Here is a 20,319-nt window from a genome sequence, read left to right as displayed (position 1 = left end):
TTTCCAGGCGCGCAGTGCACGAACGGGCAAGACTCACCCCTGCACCAAGCCATCTCTCGACGTCTTGAAACGGGGTGCCATCTTCTGCGCTGAGATTATACCAGAGATGGAGTACTCGACCTGGTAGACGTTGGCGTCGCCACCATTACGAGGAACCTTGACTGTGGGAGAAATGTATTAATTAGAATGTTCAAGTTTTCGAGGGGTTGTAAAGATCATCGACTCACTGCTGTGACCGCATTGATCCATCCTAGCTGAGTGCGGCGTCTGCCACATCAATACCGGTAGGAGCTCGACTTCGGGAGACTCGCTTGGTCCGTTCTCGCACTGAGCTCCGTCGCCAGACGAGGTTGCGGCGATGGCTTGACGCACAAACACGGAGAAGGGGCAGCGATTGTGAATTTCTCCGACGATTCGGTCCTCGAGTTGCATGTTGGTGAAGGTGATGGAGGCTTGGGAAACTCCCGGGGCGAAGACGTGGGTCCAATCTTTAGACATGAGGCTAAGATTCAGGGATGTGGTTAAGGCGTTCGAGAGGATGGTGAGGAACCCGAGAAGGGCTGGCTGCGGTTAGAGAGCTGGGAAAGAGAGGCTAAAAGATAATTTACCAGCAACAATGAGGTTGATGAAATGCATCTTGCAGGTTGATTTGCCAGTCTGTCGGGAACCAGGAGATCTAGAAGTCGAAGGGAAGCCAGAAAGAAGAGTCCTATGTACCGCGTCTTTTGTCTAAGAGCTATCGAAGCGGCCATTCAGAACTGTGTAGAAAAGAGAGAAGGATAAGCTTGAAAATAGGCGAGTTTATATGGCCCTCGATCCTCTCTGCAACTGTTGGAACCGCAGGCCTCTCTCACAAACGTATCACTCATGTGGATTTTGAAGCGGTCAGTGCATCCTTTTTGAACAATTTTAACGCTAATTGTGCCTGTAGATGACCAAACAAACAAACAAACAAACAAGGGGTCAGCGCGGTAAAAGAGCGTGTCGGTGCTGCGTATCGTAGGAGTAGTGATAGCGGGCAGTAGTAAGGAGGGCACTTGATAGATTTTGGCTGCAATTTAAATTATATCATGTTTTATTCTCGAGTCAAATACAACGCCTACGGGCTACATATTGATAGAGAAGCCTTAGTCTATATCTACGGGATGATGGGAAAGCATGAGAGTGCTAGTTCTAGGCAACGGACGTTTCAATTACATTCCCTCGTCTTCCAGGCCAGACAATTAAGAGTCAACACGGTCACTAATGATAGCACTACCCCACGCCTCATTTGAAATCGATTTATCGTGATGATTAGCCAAAGCTTCCGCCCAGAAGTCGGCCACGACTTGAACGATCCGTAAGACCTCACCGGCTGGGAGCCCAAGTGCTGCGCACACATCGTCCACCAGTTGAACACCGTCTACAGTATCTTGAGAAAGTCCTGTCCTAGCTAAATCGAGCATAGTGCCAGTTCCCAACGGCAAGTAGAGATACGCAACCGCACCCTTCAAGCTTCTCTTACATTGTTTGAAGCCGCTGTACTGCTTCATACGTTCAAGGAAGTGCAAGTTGTTTGGTTTGGCAAGCCAGTCGATATAAGGAAGCTGCAGGACGAGCTGCTGCTCAATGATATCAATGCGAAGGACAATCGTGTCGACGAGAAACTTACCATCCTCAAGAGGCGTATACGTCACGAAGCGGTTCGTTGGCTCATAATCCCAAATGTCGCGTGTCTGAAGCGTTCTACGACTGGGCATGTCACCGAGTGGTGTTGTACGCTTCGTTTTGGCCGCCAGAAAGGCATAGTTGATAATGCCTCCTTGTATGCCACCCTCAATGCCGGTAAATAACTCGCCATAGCGAAAGGAGTCAGGGGAGGCTCGGGGAAGAGCTCCGGAGTACGATACCAGCATGCGCGCACTGTTCGGTCCAGAAATATATGCATACTCAAAGCTTAAGGTGCGGTCTTCAAGAAAGGTCAACAATTTCTGACACGTGTAGATCGATGTTAGACCGACCTTGAAGGCAGTGGGCTGCGCTACAAGGTCGATCACGATGCAGTAGTGTCGGAAACGGACCATTGTAATGCAATGAAAACGACGAGAAATTTTGAAAGCTTCAACAGTGCAATCAGTGACCAGCTGGACGTCATCGGCATACTTAGCTAGATCTGCTTCTTGTGAGAGGGCCGTTTGGAGAGCAGTGGTGACCGTTGATGCCATTCCGAGACAGGTTGAGAACGGGTGGATTGAGTCCCAGAAGTGAGGAGCATGCTCAAGAGCTTCCTCTCTGGTATTAATGTGACGGAAAGACTCCCAGGTGTGGAAATTCGACCAATGCAGCTGAGTCGCAAATTGGAGTGCAATTCGGCTTGCTACTTGAAAGACACGGGCTTCAAGTACGGGATTACCCGAATGAGATATCTCGTGTGCTCTCATTTCCACTCTAGACATGTTATTGTTCAGGACATCCTCGAGGACTGCGGCGTTTTGTTGAAGTTGCTGAGCTGATGTGGGAGCCATTGCTGATGTGTCTACTTGGTCTGTACGGAAGCTGAGTTACACTGATCTTGCTTTACGAGAAGAGTTGGAAATAGTTGGAATAAGCAGTAGATCGAATTTATTTCCACAGGTACTCGTATTGCATTGTATATTGACATTGTGAACTTGCATTGTGTTTGCTAGGATTCAGAAACTGTGGGCGTACTATGAAGTCGTAACGAGCCAGTGACGACGGCACTTGTACAGGTGCATTGTGAGCCATATTGGTAAAATATAGAGTCGAGGCTGAGAAGACGATTGGGCATGCTAGGGCTCATATACGGAGATGTGGATGAGTTTCCGGGTCTCTTTCGGTGTCCACAAGAGGCGACGACATCCTGCACCTCCGCAGCGGTGTTGATTCATATATATATGAGTTGTTAGGTTCAAAAGGTAGATTATCTTTATTGCTCTCAATCTACATATGAAGAATGAGGACCTGTAGCAAACACATTTTGAAGATTGATTGTAGAACTTGCGGAATCATGTTTGCGTACGAGATGCTTTGCTTTACTTTACATGACAATTCGCGAGGTATGGAACTTCAACCCGTTCCTCACCACCACAACCTTATCGTGCAAGCAGAAAGCGAAGTCTCCGTCGAAGAATTGCACGGGAGGTATGTTGTCGTGCTCAGAAACATATTCTTCCGGCACGAAGAAGTGCTGAGTATACCGCTGCTCGAAAAGATCATGGGCATCAGAAGAGCAAACCCATGACTCATGATCTATGAATATGAATCGTTTGTTGAACGGACTGAACCCTATAAAATGAGGGGAGAGGCTTTGCGGTATCGTTGCCGATGGCGGTAGAGGAGATTCGGGTTCAGTAGGTGTTGTCGTAGGCAGTGTGAATAGGTAGGTTGATGTTCGGCGTTTGCTATCTCGTTGCTGACGTACCTCAACAGAAATGGACGACGTTTCTTCTAAGTAGCTGATGGAGGTGATGTCCACCTCACTCAATGTGTCTTGGGCTGGGTATGCAAGCGATAGTGACGGGATGTTTGCAGGTGCAGGAAATTCTTCGACCGAGTAATTTAACAGCATGAGATCTGTCAGGAGTAGGGAATTTGAGCTGTACACCGAGTTCGGCGCGACGAACCATTTCCATACAGATTGCTTGTCGACGCCAAATTTCAGTGTCCCAATCAGCGTTCCATCTTTCAAGTTGTACACATGGGTCGATTCGGTAGTTGACACTAACAGATGTTGTCCAGATGTATCGAACAGAATCTGGCAGATCGGGGCAGGGAATTGAGCCTGGAAAACGAGCTTCTCAAGTAATAGTGACTTCGACGCTAGGGAGCTGAGCCGCCACACTTGAACTTTCGCATGCATATCCGCTGATGCAATCAAATTCACATTGCTTACAGCGACGCATTTGACAACGATTCCGTCGTGTGAATAGAGCACTGAAGGTCGATAACTGTCCTGGCTACGATAAGCCACTACCTCGCCACTATGATTGCCGGCAAAACATGCCGGTAGGTGTGGATGCGCAACAAGTGTTCTGATTTTGGAGGTGTGGAATCTCTCAAATTGACCTTCTGTTACAGGTAGAACTGTAGCTTGGTCACTCGTGCTGGCTTCTTCCTCGATCGTTTTTCTCACTAGCGCCGAGGGTGCCCATACTCTCATCTCGTGTTCGAAGACACTGACGAGGCCGAGGCCATCAGAGGTGAAACTGAGTAAACTGAAAGAATGATTAGGCGTAAGAATATGGTACAATAGCGTAAGAGACTCAAAGTCCCATATGCGTAAGTGACCAAGAATGTCCATAGCGGCGAAGGTACGGCCATCAGCGGAGCAGGTAATGGATGTTAGGATGACTGGCTTTTCAGATTCTAGGCTTTCAATCAGAACTCCGCTCCAGGGGTCGTAAAGAGCAAGATGTGATTCGTTGTACGCCACAAGTAAAAGGCTGACCTCCGGGTTAGGGTTGAAAATGGCCTGCTCTGCCGCGCGGTTGTTATCATCGATCGCCCATCCTATTAGACTTCCACTGTCAAATTCGAATATGCAAATCGGGCTGTTACGATAGACAAGGGCAATTAGGTCCATGTCGGGCGAAATCGCAGCGGAGCAAGGGGCTTTCGCAGCACCTGTTTGAAGAGCCGAGTCCATGTCCGGCCATTGAAAGGTATATGATCGTTCTTTGATAAGCTGGCCAGTGACAATATCCCATTGGAAAGATCGACCTTGCTGCGTAACTCCTGTAAGTGCGGTCGTTGAAGATGTTAGTATGATACATCGGCTTTTGATGCGCGCTTTCCATCGTAGATTGCCGTCGAGATCCCATAATGCTACGAGTTTCCTACTGCATGTTGCGACGAAGGACCCTAGTGGGTCAAACCATATCAGGTCTACTGGGAAACCATGTTCAATACTTAAACCTTTCTGAAAACTGCGGTGGTTGTATATGTCGACTTTGCCAGCTTCTGTACCAATCGCAATGACACCACTACCACAGCTAACCGCAGCGGCAGTCTTTTCCTCAAATTGAACATGAGCAATGCAATCATCCCAGTCCGAGACTTGGTACCCTAGTAGGGCTAGACCATCAGGAGACTGACCGAACTGCCGATACACTGCTGATTGAGTTGGACACAATGGAGGTATTAGAAAGTACACAGATGTAGGGTTACTGTTTAGCGCCCGCCCGAAGTTTGAAGCAATACGAGTAAGGTCCGTTGTCCAAAGCTCTATGTTGTTAACATGACGGTTGAGTGGCGAATGGTACTTCGCTCGCCGGTCGAGGTACGCTTTAAAGTTCTTCGCGGTCCGGATCAATCGATGGATTTCCTTTGTAGAGCCAACATGTTCGATCCATGTGAGAACACTTGTTATGAGGAATTTGTCTACAGCTACCAGCAGCTGATCACTTTCGGACGATGCGCTGAACACATGCTCTGAAAACTGGGTGATAGCATAGTCTAGTAGTGCTGATGCTGGTGGCTTAACGCGCTTTTGGTCGAGCAAGCGTCGGTGTCGAGGGGGTTGCATTACTGGACTCACAAGGAGCCGTAGACAAGTCAGGGCTATGGTCTCATGACCCTTCGCCTTCGCGATGCGGAAGTTACCGGCTTCTTCAGATAAAAGGAACTCTCTCGCCGTCGCATGTATAGGTTGCACTAGGCCGGTGTGCAGATCGACAGAGACGAATTGCCCGCATAATCCCTCAATAGCTGACTTCGCACTAGAAAGATGAACTTTGATGTCTAGCTGCAATGCTTGAGAGAGTTCAGAGATGGATAACGGTCGGGTGGCCAGCATGACCCACTGTAGGATCGCCATGGCAACATGCCGTTCTCTTTTGTTCTCCTCCAGTTCAGCAACAGCTCTTTCATAGTAAGAGAACATGCCTTCCGGAATCCCTTGAAGGACTTGCATGATACTTTCATACCCGTACAGACCCTCAAGCTCGTCCATCACTAGCCGAACCCATAGAAAAGAGGTGTTCGACTTGGCTAATATCTGCCGAGCGAGCTCTTGACGTTCCTCTTCTTCATCTATAGCAACATCCGTAATCCTGTTGCGGACATAAAGCTCGATATCCTTCATGGTATCCTGTTCCGGTATATGGACGACCGTCGTAGCGTAACCTTCTAGCTGACGTATCATTCTAGGCGTCTCTGGTAATTTCCGACTGGTCATACATATCCGGAAAGGAAATCGAATCTGCGTGCCCTTCAAGAAGGTGAACAACTCAGAGTACTTAACGCATTCGTCAATTGCATCAATAACCCAATATTGAGGCGTAAGCAACGGAACCTATCATACACAATGTGAGCTCGGGACCCTAGGTAAGTGCCTGATGGGGAAGCTCCTACCGTGAATATACCCCCAACGAAGATCTTGGTCCATACAGCGCGGGAATTGTCTTGATCGAATGAAGTTCCGCTTTGGAAGATGTGAGCAAGCTTTTCTCGTATCGGTGCGCTTCCAACCGCCATCTGGAAAGCCATGGCTTTCAAGAAATCTGTCAGCGATTGCGCTGCTTTCTTGCCGAAATGGAAGAAATAAGACGCATGCGCCAAACGGGACTCTGTTAGCTGGGCAATGATATGAGTTGCAAGTACCGATTTTCCAGCTCCAGGTGGGGCCTGCACCCAAAATATCGACGGTACATAAGCGCCTGACATTTCCTTTTTGCTTGTCGGGTTGATCCAGCTTTGGAAGTCCTGCCTTTCTTCAACCCACTGGCACGACCCTTCGAGCTTCTCATGATGCTCCTCAGACAAGTTGGATATACCCAAAAATTCGCGAATGGTACGCAATTGGTCATCCAAACCTTGCTCTTTGGTGGCGGTCACTATATTAGATCAGAAGAAGTAATTTAAAATGGCGATGATATCTCACCATCGCTGAGTAGGTCCTCAACAGCAGTTGCAAGTGCATTCTTGAGCGTGATATAATTCGAGTCATTCATGTTGCGGAACTTGCAAATGTCTCGGTGATTCGCATGCAGATACTCTATATGCTCGTTTATAGGGCTTAGTCCTAGTCTCTTGTTAGCCAACGTGCCTACACGCACTTGTAGTAGCGTGAAGAATCAGAATACGAAAGAAGAATTAAGTACCTAGGATAGCAGAAGCTTTGTCTACAACCAAACTAGAGGAGCCACTTATTGTTGGTAAGGTTTCACAGAAGGAGTATATAATCACTTCATCGATAAATCGAGCGAAGTCGGCGTTGATCAGTTGTGAAGTCGGGCCAAAAGTGGTGTCTTTTGTGAATTCTCTTGGCAAATTCAAACTGGTGATACCAGAATACTTTGAGATTCCGTTCAACAGAGCAGTGTAGTCAGAACCACGGTGAGGCGTTGCCAAGAAGAATATACACCTGATTCGTTCCGCTAATTCGGGATGCACTCGATCTTGACGGGCTCGAACGTATGCCTGAGTAGTGAGCCTCCATACAAGCTTCAAGCGAGAATCTAACGCAGGCTCTCACCTTTTTCGCGACAAGCCCTCCCACAGAGTGACCAATGAGTATGATTGGATTCCTCTATCTTGATCATTAGTTGGTTACATACTAGATAAGATTTGAGCTTACCTTTGAATTTTGCCTCAGACAAGGCGAAGTTAGAAGCTCTTCGTAGAGTAAGTCTCCGAAATCGTGCAAATTGGGGGTACTTGACTTCGCGCTCGCCCGGTCACTGTCGTATCCAAAGCTGTGAACGCTAGCGTTGAGGAATGCCGACTCTTTAGGTAGCCAGTACTGTGGCCAGAAAAGTTCGGCATTATTATCCAGACACCAGGTCTTTATAGAGTCTCCGCCCAGGCCATGCACAAAGATTAGGTCTATGAGAGTTTCCGGCGCGCAGAACAAAGACCGTAAACCAAAGGGGCCTCTGGATTCCACACCCTTTGTAGCCTGGTTTCGAGTTGATGCAAAGCGGCGTCGAATGAAGGAGCTCTTCTTGTGATCCTCTGTCTTCTGGTGTTCATGGTCTTCGCTGAGGGAAAATGAACCTTCGGTTGGGGATAGCGTAGGGGCTCTCGAGAGTCGGGAGGAGAAGTCATCGATTTGCGAATGATGGGTACGTTCGCGGGTGGGAAGATGACCACCATCGGGATGCTTCACGCGTGATGGGTTAGTGTTGAAGCTACATGCTCATTCTGACAAGTGCGGGAACTTACCGCCATCACTATGTGACAACGCCGCCATGAGCGCGCAACGACCTGTAACCTGCAAGCAAAGTGCTCACTGTACTGTGAGGACAAATGTATGAGAGTTTGGGGAGCGGGGCTGTGTCGAACCCTACGCGCCTCTTCGTGTTCTGCAAGTACATGGTTTCGGCCCCATGCCATGTCGCTTACAGATTGCGGCATAGTATACGCCAATCAAGTCTCTCAAAACTAACCCAAAACGTGACTAAGACGAGTATAGCATCTCATGCATCGCTAGGCGCCGGGGGCTGTAGGGGCGAAGTTAGGTGCTGTCCAAGTTAATATGTTGCCAGTGCTGCCATACGCAATTCGGTTTTGCCTTCGTAAGTTTTACCCCTTTTGAAAAATGGACGAAACTCTCGATCCCGCGGTTTTGAAAGGTGCGCTACCAGCAATATTAACAATGGTAGTATCTGCTTATTCATTCGTAGCACTACCATCAGGCTGTACAATAGTTGATATCAGTCAACATGGAAGCTCAAGCTGGTCGACAGGCTACAAACTTGAAGTTGAAGTTGATGGTGAGGAGCGAGAATTCTTTCTAAAAGTTAGTCGATCATGTAATCGCCACTCACACTCTTCTTTATACTTAATCAGGAAGGTCGGCTACCGGCCTCAACATGCTGAAATGGCCTTGGGCGAATTTGAGAGCCAGAAAGCTCTATCGCAGTATCTACCGAATAATACAGCCGCTCCACTGGCCTGCGGAACTTTCGAGCTCGACCCAAACAAATCGTTCTTCCTTACGACATATCGGGAGCTCAAGGAAAAGACACCGGATCCAGCACAGCTGGTCGAGATACTAGCAAAACTGCATAATTCGTCCGCTTCACCCACTAAGAAGTTCGGCTTTCACGTCACTACATTTAATGGCCATGTTCCGCTGAGGAACGAGTGGTGCGATAGCTGGGAAGAATGGTTCGGTAGACAGTTTCGGTCAGACATCGAATGGGAGCACAGCGTTCGTGGACCAGACGCCGATTTCGATAGAGTTGCAGACGAATTCTTTGAGAAGGTCGTACCACGGCTGTTGCGCCCGCTTCAGTCTGGCGGTAGGGCTATCACACCAGTTCTTGTTCATGGCGACATGTGGCATGGAAATGCTCAGATCGACTTGGATACAAATCAAGTGATCTTGTTCGACTCTTGCTGCTGCTATGCTCACAATGAGTGTAAGTAAATTCCGATCTTCTAACGCGTTAACTAAAATAGTTGCCAGTGGAGCTGCACATGATGCGGCAGCCGCGTTATCGCTTCACGCAGGAGTACGTAAACAAGTATAAGGAAGTGATCCGGCCTTCAGAGCCCGTGGAAGATTTCGACGATCGGAATGCACTCTACGCTATGTGAGCTTCTTCATGGGAATGCTATCTAAACTGTGCTGACTTCGAAGGAAGGCGGGATAACATCATCAACGCAGGTCTGCATGAGCATCGTGCTTACCTTCGTGCGGAGTATGTCAACATTCCATCAGAGATCCTATTGCTAATTTAGCACAGGGTAAAGCAAGAAATGGAACGCCTGCTTGGAAAGCACCCAAATGGTATTGATGGGTTCTCAGCATCCTAGTTTACGAATCATAAGCTTGAGGGTCAGGCTTGGTTGGAGAGTTTTGCGGTTGTCTAGGATCTGTCAGTTCAATTCCACGCATATGCTTCATTGGGTGCTATAGCAGCGCTCTTCAGCTGTACCCCTCCTGTCCATCTTAGCGACATTGTTTCCTTTCTTCTAGCTTCCCGTGTAGTGATTCCCTCATTACTTCCGCTTCCTAGTAATTTAGCCGCCTCGCAAACATCGGAGCTGAGGTCCCATGTTACGACCCGGGGCAATCCCCATCTTTCTGCTTCCTGACAAGCTTGCAAGAACAGCGCCACTATAATCTTGATCCTTATGGACTTGTTTTTTACGTAAGTCCGGAGGCGCTGAATGTAGAGACATTGCTTGCGGAAGTCATGGTGCCAATACAACCACGCTTTAGAAGCATACCTGACACCTTTTCGCTGAGGAGTTGTGCCATTCAATTTCAAGCCCACAAAGTCAGCCCGCGCATGTTGCAGGCTAATCAACTCGGCTGTTGGTAGAATTGTAGCCAAGATGTCACCTTGGGCAATAGCTACTGTCTCGATATGGGAACGTAGAGATTGTACATCACGTGCACATAGCTGAGTAATGTCTCCATCCCCCAACGCCTCGAGCGCTGATTCGATTCGGCTATCGTGATTATGTTGGATCGAGGATTTACCAGTAATCGAAATTTCGGCAGCCGGCATTGCTACCCATCCATTCTTCGCATAGAACTGCAGGGCTCAGCCAATAATTTTTACCAGGGAGTTTACTTTGCTCTTACTTCTTCCCTGTTGCTATATAGCATGCTGACAGCCGCTTGACCAGGTCCATCCAGCCATTGGGCGACATGGTGCAAGAGTAAGGAAGCGAGGCCTTGACCACGGTGCTCTGTGCTAGTAACTACTGAAACAATACAGTAGCCGATTTCCTCACGGATTCCGTGAGAGTCCTTCAAGAGGATTGCTCTGCGAATAGTTCTGCAGGTGGAGAGCACTGTGCTGGGTGCATTGGCGCGATATAGGCACCACACCCGACATCCGCCATTCCGCGTTAGAGGCTGGTCATTCAGGAAAGTCTCTCGATCGACGAAGTCCGCCTCAGAAAGATGTGAGCCAAAAGCAGCTGCAGCGAGTTTGTAGCACTGAAGACGCTGGTCTGGCGTTGCCTCGCCGAAGACCACATCTGTCGGCACCGGTGTGGGAAGGACGCTGTTGGAATTGTCACGAACATGATCGTTGGAGATGGTTTCGAGATCTATGTGTCGATAGGCCATCGTGTAGCGCGTCGTGATAAATGGCTGTGGAATCGACGGACGGTTCACTAGTCGTGGATTCTGTCCGTGCGCTCGGCACGGAAGAGTCTCATTCGATGTGGAGAATCAGGGGCAATGTTCATCCGCTCTCTCCAGTTGGGCTTAGTTCCGGAATACAAGTGGATGCCTGCTTGATCTAACCTCGCGCTCATTACTTAACATATCGCCGACGAGCGATTGTGAAGTATTAGAAAGTTGTCAGAGTTAGCTGGTGTTGTGTGAGCGTTCGCATCACTTCTCAAAATAAGGTGGTTATCATTCCTGGACCCATTCGACTGCTTAGGCACAACAGTAGTACTAGTAAAACATGTTGTCTAAGCTGAACTGAATCTCACCTTGCGCAGCCTATGCCCTCATCTGATGTCCACAACTTCCGTCTCCGATCCAGGCCAACTCGAGACATGGATCACACACTTGATCATTTCGCCTTCGCATCTTGTTGGTCCAGGTGATTAGTGCCAACCAAAGAAAAGGCAGCCTACATGCCGTCGGGAGGTCATCAATGTGCATCAGGCTACATCTTGTGCAAGTGCAACTTCGCCGCGCAACAGTTCTCTTCTTCAGGCAATATCGTAGGGCTAGACTGAGCAACTGCGTGATAAACATGATGCTTGATCCGCCTTGAGGTCATTGCCTTTATCTCACCCCAGGACGCGGCTGGTGTGATTGTCAGCAGAGACTTTCCAAGCTTAATCGAACCCATCTGACATATAATGACAAGAGGGGTCATGGGGCATTACAAGATCGTAGTCGAAGAGATTGACGGAGACCTCAAAGCCGTGGTGGGGCCGCCAATGCTATAGCTGGTTAGTAATATACTCGGAAGGAGCAACTGCCCGTGCAGGTACCGGTAGCACAACATAGGCTCGACCTGCTCCAGATTTCATAATCCACGATCCATCGCATGCTTTTCTCCCGATACCTGGTTCTCGTTAATGTCAGGGGATTGCATGTGAATTGAGCGATCCGCGCTCGGCTAACGCAAAGAAGCAGTCCTCCCGCGGTCAGATATTGCTCCCCGTACATTTTCCCCGGGCCTCGGTGCACTCGGTGGGACGGCCCAGATGGACAGCGTAATTCCACCATTGACGCTGCTCTACACCCCGCAGCCGCGATGCATGGCATCATAGCTTGACATTAGTTTACCGCTCGTAATATGTGCGAGCCAGGGTTGCGGTTCCTGTGTGCTCTTCATACATAAGTTACAACCATGTCCGAACAAATGGCGGCAGCGCTTATTGGCTTTCGACATCCCCAATTTCGACGACAATGTGGGCTCTACGTGGACTTTCGTGGCTGTCAATTCTGTCAACTTTGACTACTCTTTCTGATGGCGTTGGAGTCAATGCTCAAAACCATTCCATCCCAAGTCAATGGCCGCTTCACGACAACGGCTTGAACAACGTCGTCCAATGGGATCACTACAGCTTCAAGGTCAACGGAAAGAGGCTGTTCGTATTCAGTGGAGAGATCCATTATTGGAGAATAGCGAGCCCTCACGTGTGGGAAGACCTGTTGGACAAGATCAAGGCGGCAGGCTTTACCGCATTTGCCTTCTACGGAAATTGGGGGTACCACAGCGCGAACAATGAAACGCTTGACTTTACGACCGGCGCTCACGACTTCACTAAACTCTTTGAAATTGCGCACAGAGTAGGTCTGTACGTCATTACAAGGCCTGGGCCGTACGTCAACGCTGAGGCGAACGCTGGAGGCTTCCCGCTTTGGCTCACGACAGGAGCATACGGCAAGCTACGTGACGATGATCCACGGTATCTCAAGGCGCTAGACCCCTACTTCGCCAAGTTTTCGGAGCTTACAAGCAAACATCTCGTCACGAACGGGGGAAATGTGTTGGTCTACCAGATCGAGAATGAGTACGGCGAGCAATGGAAGGACAAAGCCAAGAAGATACCTAATGATGCTGCCGGACGATACATGGCGGCTCTGGAAGATTCAGCGCGCGCGAACGGCATTGACGTGCCTTTGATTCACAACGACCCGAATATGAACACCAAGAGCTGGTCCAAGGACTTCGCCCCAGGTGCTGTCGGTAACGTTGATGTTGCGGGCTTGGATAGCTATCCATCCTGCTGGTCATGCAATCTCGACGAGTGCACTGGAACCAACGGAAAGTAAGTACATTAGCGTACGAAAGGGTTGGTGACATGCTGACGTTGCTTCTAGGTATGTCGCATATCAGGTTATCGACTACTATGACCACTTTACGGAGGTTTCGCCCACCCAGCCCAGCTTCTTCCCAGAGTTTCAAGGCGGATCGTACAATCCGTGGGGTGGCCCCGAGGGTGGTTGCCCCGGCGATATTGGGGCCGATTTTGCGAATCTGTTCTATCGCAATCTCATCTCACAACGCGTAACGGCGGTTAGTCTATACATGGTGTTTGGTGGCACCAACTGGGGTGCTTTGGCAGCTCCAGTGACAGCAACATCATACGACTATAGCAGCCCAATCAGCGAGAACCGCAAGATTGACAGCAAGTACTACGAGACGAAGAATTTGGCCTTGTTCACTCGTGTAGCAGACGATTTGACTGTGACCGACCGCATCGGAAACTCGAGCTCTTACTCCACGAACTCGGCTGTCGCAGCTAGCGAGCTGCGCAATCCTTTGACCAAAGCGGCTTTCTACGTTACGATCCACTCGTACTCGCCCTCGGCTACCAAAGAATCGTTCAAGCTGCATGTTAGCACATCGATTGGCAACCTGACTATCCCTCAATATGCCGGTTCGATCGTTCTAAATGGCCACCAATCTAAGATCCTCGTGACAGACTTCGCCATTGGCAATCATACACTCACTTACTCGACAGCCGAGGTCCTAACATATGCCCTGATTGACGGCAAACCTGTGGTAGTATTGTCAACTGGGGTTGGAGAGTCTGTTGAGTTCCACGTCAAAGGCGCTAAGAGGGGTTCGTTGATCAGCACCAAAACCGGATCAAATGCAACTTTCCACTCTGACGCTCACGGCACCACGGCCAACATTGCGCAAGTATCTGGAGCAAGCGTATACCAGTTTCACAATGGTGTCAAGGTCATTGTGGTCGACAAGCCTACGGCATATCTGTTTTGGGCACCTAATTTATCGAACGACCCATTTGCGCCTGTTGATCAATCCGGTGAGCATAGACATCCTCAAAAAATACTGGCAAACGCTAACAAATGACTTAGTCCTCGTCCAAGGACCATATCTCGTACGCAGTGCGACTCAGGAGGGTGGCATCTTGGCAATCAAGGGTGACGTTGCCAACACGACTACAATCGAAGTTTTCGCAGCCAATTCCGCAAAGACACTCTCTTGGAATGGCAAAAAACTCAAGACTTCGCGAACACCGTACGGTAGCCTGAAAGCGACTATTGCTGCTTTCAATAGCACCATTCAGCTCCCCTCATTGGAGAACTGGAAAGTGCACGACGGACTTCCGGAGAAGCAACTTGATTACAATGATACCGGTGTTGCTTGGGTCAGTGCTAATCACGTCACGACGTCGAACCCGACCAAGCCCGATACGCTTCCCGTTCTGTACGTTGACGAGTATGGCTTCCATAACAGCTTCCATCTCTTCCGTGGCTACTTTGCGGGCCCAGCCACAGGCGTGAAGCTTGCCGTGCAGGGTGGCCTTGCTTTTGGATGGAGCGCTTGGCTCAACGGTGACCTTGTCGGATCATTCTTGGGCAATACGTCCGCAGGAACCGGCAATCTTACGCTGTCATTCGCCAATGCAACCATCCATAAGAACAGCACAAACGTTCTGCTTGTCGCCCAAGACAACACGGGCCACGACCTGCGTGCCGACGCTGTCAAGCCGCGCGGAATTCTCGGTGCAACACTCCAAGGTGCAAACTTCACTTCGTGGAAGATTGCTGGCGAAGCAAATGGCGAACGCGCCCAACTTGATCCCGTCCGCGGCCCGTTGTCGGAAGGTGGACTGGCAGCCGAGCGTCTCGGATGGCACCTTCCAGGCTTCGACGACTCTGCATGGAACTCAAGCTCTCCTTCAACCGGCTTTGCAGGAGCTGGTATCTACTTTTACCGCACCAATGTTGCACTCGATATCCCCGAAGGTGTCGATGCATCGTTCGCTTTCGTTCTCAACGCTTCTGGCTCGCAGGCGGTTCGCGCTCAGTTGTTCGTTAATGGATACCAGTACGCGCGATTCAACCCCTTCGTTGGCAAAGAGAAGAAGTTCCCCGTCCCGCCGGGTATTCTAAACTACGGAGGTCATAATGTGATTGGATTGAGTGTTTGGGCGCAATCAGCGGAGGGTGCGAAGGTTGATGTAGAGCTTGTAACCGAGTATGCGATTGAGAGCAGCTGGAATTCGAGATTCGATTCGGAGTACTTGAGGCCGGGGTGGACAAAGGAGAGGTTAGCGTACGCTTAGTCGGCTCACTTCTACAGGATGAGGAGCCTAGCAGAGAAAATTATGATGATCAGCTCACTGAAATTCTTATATATTCCCACTCTCTAGAAACCGCTGGCCATGGTGCATGTTGATCTGACTAAGGCGAATGCCCTTTGATGGCAATTATATTCAGACTTGATTGATTCAAGATTATTGACATCTAATATAAATGCGGATAAGCACTTGACAAGTTTACAGGGGAACAAAGGGCTGCTCTTCTTGAATATCCTCTTCACCCTCAGGCCCCGAGTCAGTATCAGTATCAGTATCAGTATTAGTATCAGTGTCTGATTCCTCGTCGTGATGATCTTCGCCTTCAGCTTCACCCTGCGCAGCCTCTTCGTCATTAACATCCTGCTCATCGTCTTGCGGGGGCTGGCCCTGATGAAACATTATACCCTGAGTCTCCATAAGCTCGATTCGGTGCTGGTCCAGAGCATCTTCCCGCTCTTCGCCATCGAGTACATTGATTGTCATCCGCTGCTCAAGTGTCAAGTGCTGCAGCACGTCCCAATCCTCTTCCTCATCCTCCTCACCACCCTCCAAGTCGGGGTCTCCGTCGCCCCGCGCGCGAGCGATATCCTGGCGGCGATTCAAGCCTTCGCGGTTCAGACCAGTGGTGCGGTGGAAGCCATCTTGATTATAGCCCTCTTCGTCGTAGATTGCAGGGCCGTAGTGGGGACACCCATGGAGGCCATCCCAGTCGTTGCCACAGACATAGCAGAAGTCATGTCCACATTCGCATCTCAAGGCAGTCAGCATACGGCTGACAGTCGAAAGCAAAAAGAGCAGACTTACGAGATGTGATTACAAGCTTCTGCTAACTCGACAGTTGCGCCACAGACAAAGCACTCCTGGTAGCCTTTCTCGGCTGCAATCTCCTTGAACTTCTTCTCGTCCTCATCTTGCTGGCACGTGTGATTCTGGGTGCTCTGATCAAGCAGCGTCTTGCAGGAACAACACGTCAACTTGCCGCAGTCTTCGCTCTCGCAGATGGCGTAAGTAACCCTCGTATCAGGGTGCTTAAAGTGTGTTGTAGGGTGTAGAAACTTTGCACAATGTGGGCTGGCGCAATAGACGCGGAACCTGCGATAGTCAGTACCGAGGGTGATGAATTATGTAGGTGTACTTACTTTGCCAGGATTGCGTACTCGCCCTGCTCCTTGGCCTGATACGCCCATGCAATCTCGAAAGGAACGTAGTCTTCGTAGTCTTGTAGCATGAGTATCTGGCCACAGCACTTTGGTGGAAATAAGCTCTCGTTTTCCGTGGCGCGCTCGAAGAAGCTCGGAATATCGCCCACGCACACCGAGTGGTGGCCACATGGTGCGTCAATGAGTAGCTCGCCCTGACTCTCATCGCCTCCACAGATCACGCAGCTCTTTGACATATTCTTGAACTGAGTAGGGATGTTGCTTGCTGGTCTGTTTGAAAGTCAGTGGATGCAGTCGAGAATGGGTTGTGGGAGACGTACGTATAACGTTGAACTGAAGTATAGAGGCCACTCTGTGATGCGTTTGCAGGAGGTGAGGTGTGTGGGCGCGACTTTATCTCTTACGGTACAGGTAAGTGACGCAACTGTGAAAGCGACGAAAGGTCAACTTTCACTCACAGGGCAGCCTGATGTTGCGGAACCAGGTGACCCGATTGCAGCTCGCTTCTTGCGATTGGAGATTCACAGAAAGAGAAAGCTGCTGAGGTCTTATCAAGACGTCAGTGCCCATGCACTTGATAACTGTGGGTTTGTGGGAAGCGTCCCAAGGTACGGCGAAATACCGCTGCCAAAGAGCACGTCCCCAAGGACCCTTTTCAAAAACCCTCCTACTAGCACAAGTCTTTTAGCGATACCTCTTGGGTTGATTACAAACGCGACGAGGGCAGAGGCGCGGGTATTTGACGTGTAGCATGCGAAAAGTTGAAAGTAAGCAACTTTGAAAAAAGGAATATATATCAAAGATGTGTCAACATTACTATACGCTCAATTAAGAAAAAGAGAGAGTTGCTGAGGGAAAGTTGAAGAAATATTTGACAAAAGGTACATCAGGCTGATGGTCGTGCAGGCAGCCACCCGCCAGGATCCACGCCTAACCCGAAACATGCAGTGCAGCCTACTCACCAACACTAGCTACTGTTTTAGTTAATTGTGCTGTGTAAACCCTCTGGCATGCGTCATAAACTGTCGTGATTTGCCAACAATGCGTGTTGGTTGTTGAGCTTTGATTGTGGAAAGTGAAACCATCTCCTTCGACTATCTTGGTCTAAGATAGGGCGGGCTTGATGGTATTTGTACATTAGTTACCTAGCATATACATCATATGGTACACACCTTGAGATAAACCCTCAACACCTAAACACCAGCGCATCCAAATGTCACAACTCTACCTTCCGTCTAACCACCTCCCACCGCCACCTTCTCCTGGTCTTACACCGGCTTTCTTCTCACTACCCGCAAACTTCTGTTCGTCTTCTTCCCACTTCTTTCTCTCCATTCGTCTTCTAGCCGAATACGCCCTAGCAAATTTCCATGCTTCGGTGTCGGCCAAATTCCATTGCTCCACCGCTTGCACAACGGACTTCATCACCTTATCTTTGCTTTTAATCGCCTCTCTTGCCCTCCTTAGTCGCTCTTCCTCCTTCTTAATCCACTTCTCATCGGGCACCACCTGGCCTTCGATAGGTTCCGGTGGCCCAGGGCGTGGGAATATGATAAGTTCGGACTTGTCGCTCGGTGAACTTGGTTCGGGTGTAGTGGAAGCAATCTGAGGCAAATTAAAGCCGAAGATCCAGTCCAGATCCTGTTGGGTGATTCGTTCAGCAGTCAGCCAGAGAGTGTGTGCCGGTGCCGCGGCCACAAGTTCCTTGAACTGCACTAGACGATACGATTCGGTATGCTTCTTCGGTATTGATTCGCGAGTCAGCTCCCAGATCCACAAGTCGCGTTTTGCGTTGTTGCGGAGGAAATTACTGTCCAAGGTATCACGGGTATAGTGCAAGGAGTTGATTGTGTATGGATGCGGAACGGTTCCGATGGTGAACAATTTGGTCGTGTTGACCAACTCTGGAGACTCCAGAAGCTTCATCGCTTTGTTCGCATCGCACGGTTTGCACTTGGGTCGATTAGGTGGGCAAGACTTGGGTATAGGCGAGGTTGGACACTGAGTCAAGTTGCGAGCGATGTCGGTAGCTTCGTACATCAGCGCAGTGGTGTGTTCGGGGAGCGGCTTAGCGACGGCAACGCCCTCTGGATGTTGCTCTTGAAACGTCAAGTGAAGATGCGAGTTGATCAAGTTTACGAGAAGGTCAAGACCCTCAGCATATGTCGTGTTGCTGAGCTTGTCGGCGATCGTCTTATACTTGCTAGTGATGGTGGTCATAGTGTACGAGGCGACGCCGTTAGCTTTAGCATCGACTGCAATATCTTTTGAAGCTAGAAGGTTGACGACTAATCCACCTTCCTTCTTCGCCAGCTGTGTGATCTTATCCTTGTTCGCGGTTACGTTCTTCAGCAGCTTATTGGTCATGGCTTTCTTGATTGCATCGTCAACAGAGGAGCGTTCCCCGAAAAAAACGGCGTTGTCGAGAGATTGAATTCTTGACAGTTTGGGATACTCGTTCCGCCGCAGGAATGCTAGCATTGGGTTCTCGTACTCTGCCATGGGAAGCGCTAGCCAATTGGCAAGTACACCTCCGCCCATATGTCCCCAAGCCAGCCATCGCATGATCTCGAGCTCGACTTCGGAACCCAGCTTCATGCGCTGGAAGAGCTGATACTGCGGGTGCTGCATAGCTTCAGCGCGGGACAGAACTTGCGGCTTGAAGCCTTGTGCCCACCACGCGCGTCTCCAAGCCAGAATCAGTCTATGCTCCGCCTCGGAGATCTTCGCATCCTGCTTCTTGGGCACATTGTAGTAGGTATAGATGAGCGGTCGTTCGCGAAGAGGAGGGAGCACGGCGCGGTTCTGGTCAAGTGCTACGGATGAGGAGAAGGGGTTGCGCCACTTGAAGTCGCTGAGCCATTCGATTGCGCGGTATGAGCTGCTGCTGGTGCTGTTGGGCTGGATGGGCGGTTTATGCGCCGGGCGAAATGGGTTGGGTACAGTGGGGAGCTCGCCCAGGTCAGGCACATGCAGGTCAGGCACATGCAGGTCAGGCACATGCAAGTCAGGCACATGCGGGTGCTTGACAGCATCGGCCACGTCCTCGTAGGTCGGTAGGCTTTCGCGCGACGGGAGTCCGTAGAAGGTCAGGTTGAGTAGGACGAAGACTACCAGAACGACAATGGCTTGGAATCTCCGCGGCGGCATCTGAAGCGTGACCGGCCGGCCGAAAAGGGTCCGTTGCACGGGCATGGTGGGGTCGAGGGTGAAGTGTGAAAGGAAGCGGAGGAGTGGCTATCGCGCCATTGATGGTATATGTGTTCTCGTGCAGGATAGCGAGCGGATATCTGTGGCAAGGCTCAGGACGAGCCCTGGGGTATGTAACGCAAGTGAAAACAATTCACAAATCCAATAAAGTGGCTGAGATTTGGGCGACACGATGCCGTGAAGGAGTCGGCGAGAAGGTACATGTACCATAAGCCAGCCAGGAGTCGCAATGAATTCCACAGACCCCCGGTGACGCGTCGCACCCGTCCGGGGGGGATGTTTGGCGAAGGAGGTGCGTCCTTAGCTTAGGGCTGAAGCCTCGAGGGGTCCCACACACCTCGCTAGTGGAGTCGTCCCGATGTCGCATAGTAGAACAATTTGACCCTATGCGTCATGTCTCGATTTACCCTTTCCTGGCGATACTCTCTCTCCTTCACGTCTCGTAGAGGCATGAGTT

The 20,319-nt window shown here is 50.0% G+C and overlaps 8 protein-coding genes across 8 annotated transcripts; 2 read left to right on the top strand and 6 right to left on the bottom strand.

Annotated features, from left to right (window-relative positions):
• Nucleotides 1–33: 33 nt before the first annotated feature.
• Nucleotides 34–498, bottom strand: K460DRAFT_351763 (uncharacterized protein; the record flags this gene model as incomplete). Its single annotated transcript, XM_040931588.1, has 2 exons — nucleotides 34–161; nucleotides 228–498. The coding sequence occupies 2 exons, from the start codon at nucleotides 496–498 to the stop codon at nucleotides 34–36; spliced, it is 399 nt and encodes a 132-aa protein (XP_040794457.1).
• Nucleotides 499–1,223: 725 nt separating this feature from the next.
• Nucleotides 1,224–2,504, bottom strand: K460DRAFT_401893 (uncharacterized protein; the record flags this gene model as incomplete). Its single annotated transcript, XM_040936473.1, has 1 exon — nucleotides 1,224–2,504. The coding sequence occupies one exon, from the start codon at nucleotides 2,502–2,504 to the stop codon at nucleotides 1,224–1,226; it is 1,281 nt and encodes a 426-aa protein (XP_040794456.1).
• A 266-nt stretch (nucleotides 2,505–2,770) lies between these two features.
• On the bottom strand, nucleotides 2,771–8,277 carry K460DRAFT_43454 (NACHT and WD domain protein). The gene is made up of 7 exons (XM_040938384.1): nucleotides 8,164–8,277; nucleotides 7,577–8,101; nucleotides 7,475–7,528; nucleotides 7,101–7,419; nucleotides 6,881–7,021; nucleotides 6,352–6,833; nucleotides 2,771–6,292 (listed from the first exon to the last, which is right to left on the bottom strand). The coding sequence occupies exons 1-7, from the start codon at nucleotides 8,167–8,169 to the stop codon at nucleotides 3,038–3,040; spliced, it is 4,782 nt and encodes a 1,593-aa protein (XP_040794455.1). The 5' UTR covers nucleotides 8,170–8,277; the 3' UTR covers nucleotides 2,771–3,037.
• A 319-nt stretch (nucleotides 8,278–8,596) lies between these two features.
• On the top strand, nucleotides 8,597–9,762 carry K460DRAFT_270343 (uncharacterized protein; the record flags this gene model as incomplete). The annotated part of the gene is made up of 4 exons (XM_040927643.1): nucleotides 8,597–8,740; nucleotides 8,795–9,365; nucleotides 9,413–9,539; nucleotides 9,693–9,762. 4 exons carry the CDS (start codon nucleotides 8,597–8,599, stop codon nucleotides 9,760–9,762), a joined length of 912 nt encoding a protein of 303 aa, XP_040794454.1.
• A 45-nt stretch (nucleotides 9,763–9,807) lies between these two features.
• Nucleotides 9,808–11,046, bottom strand: K460DRAFT_413384 (uncharacterized protein). The gene is made up of 2 exons (XM_040937603.1): nucleotides 10,541–11,046; nucleotides 9,808–10,490 (listed from the first exon to the last, which is right to left on the bottom strand). Exons 1-2 carry the CDS (start codon nucleotides 11,030–11,032, stop codon nucleotides 9,831–9,833), a joined length of 1,152 nt encoding a protein of 383 aa, XP_040794453.1. The 5' UTR covers nucleotides 11,033–11,046; the 3' UTR covers nucleotides 9,808–9,830.
• A 926-nt stretch (nucleotides 11,047–11,972) lies between these two features.
• Nucleotides 11,973–15,537, top strand: K460DRAFT_299394 (glycoside hydrolase family 35 protein). Its single transcript, XM_040929796.1, has 3 exons — nucleotides 11,973–13,206; nucleotides 13,259–14,211; nucleotides 14,264–15,537. The coding sequence occupies exons 1-3, from the start codon at nucleotides 12,341–12,343 to the stop codon at nucleotides 15,475–15,477; spliced, it is 3,033 nt and encodes a 1,010-aa protein (XP_040794452.1). The 5' UTR covers nucleotides 11,973–12,340; the 3' UTR covers nucleotides 15,478–15,537.
• A 153-nt stretch (nucleotides 15,538–15,690) lies between these two features.
• On the bottom strand, nucleotides 15,691–16,888 carry K460DRAFT_270383 (uncharacterized protein; the record flags this gene model as incomplete). The annotated part of the gene is made up of 3 exons (XM_040927647.1): nucleotides 15,691–16,243; nucleotides 16,297–16,584; nucleotides 16,632–16,888. The coding sequence occupies 3 exons, from the start codon at nucleotides 16,886–16,888 to the stop codon at nucleotides 15,691–15,693; spliced, it is 1,098 nt and encodes a 365-aa protein (XP_040794451.1).
• Nucleotides 16,889–17,643: 755 nt separating this feature from the next.
• Nucleotides 17,644–20,133, bottom strand: K460DRAFT_362656 (uncharacterized protein). Its single transcript, XM_040932682.1, has one exon. It carries the CDS (start codon nucleotides 19,800–19,802, stop codon nucleotides 17,877–17,879), a length of 1,926 nt encoding a protein of 641 aa, XP_040794450.1. The 5' UTR covers nucleotides 19,803–20,133; the 3' UTR covers nucleotides 17,644–17,876.
• Nucleotides 20,134–20,319: the final 186 nt, after the last annotated feature.

This window comes from Cucurbitaria berberidis (assembly GCF_010015615.1).
Source record: "Cucurbitaria berberidis CBS 394.84 unplaced genomic scaffold K460scaffold_1, whole genome shotgun sequence".
Classification (NCBI taxonomy): Eukaryota; Fungi; Ascomycota; class Dothideomycetes; order Pleosporales; family Cucurbitariaceae; genus Cucurbitaria; species Cucurbitaria berberidis.
The sequence above is the reverse complement of the archived record's forward strand: the minus strand, read 5'-3'. Positions and strand labels throughout refer to the sequence as shown.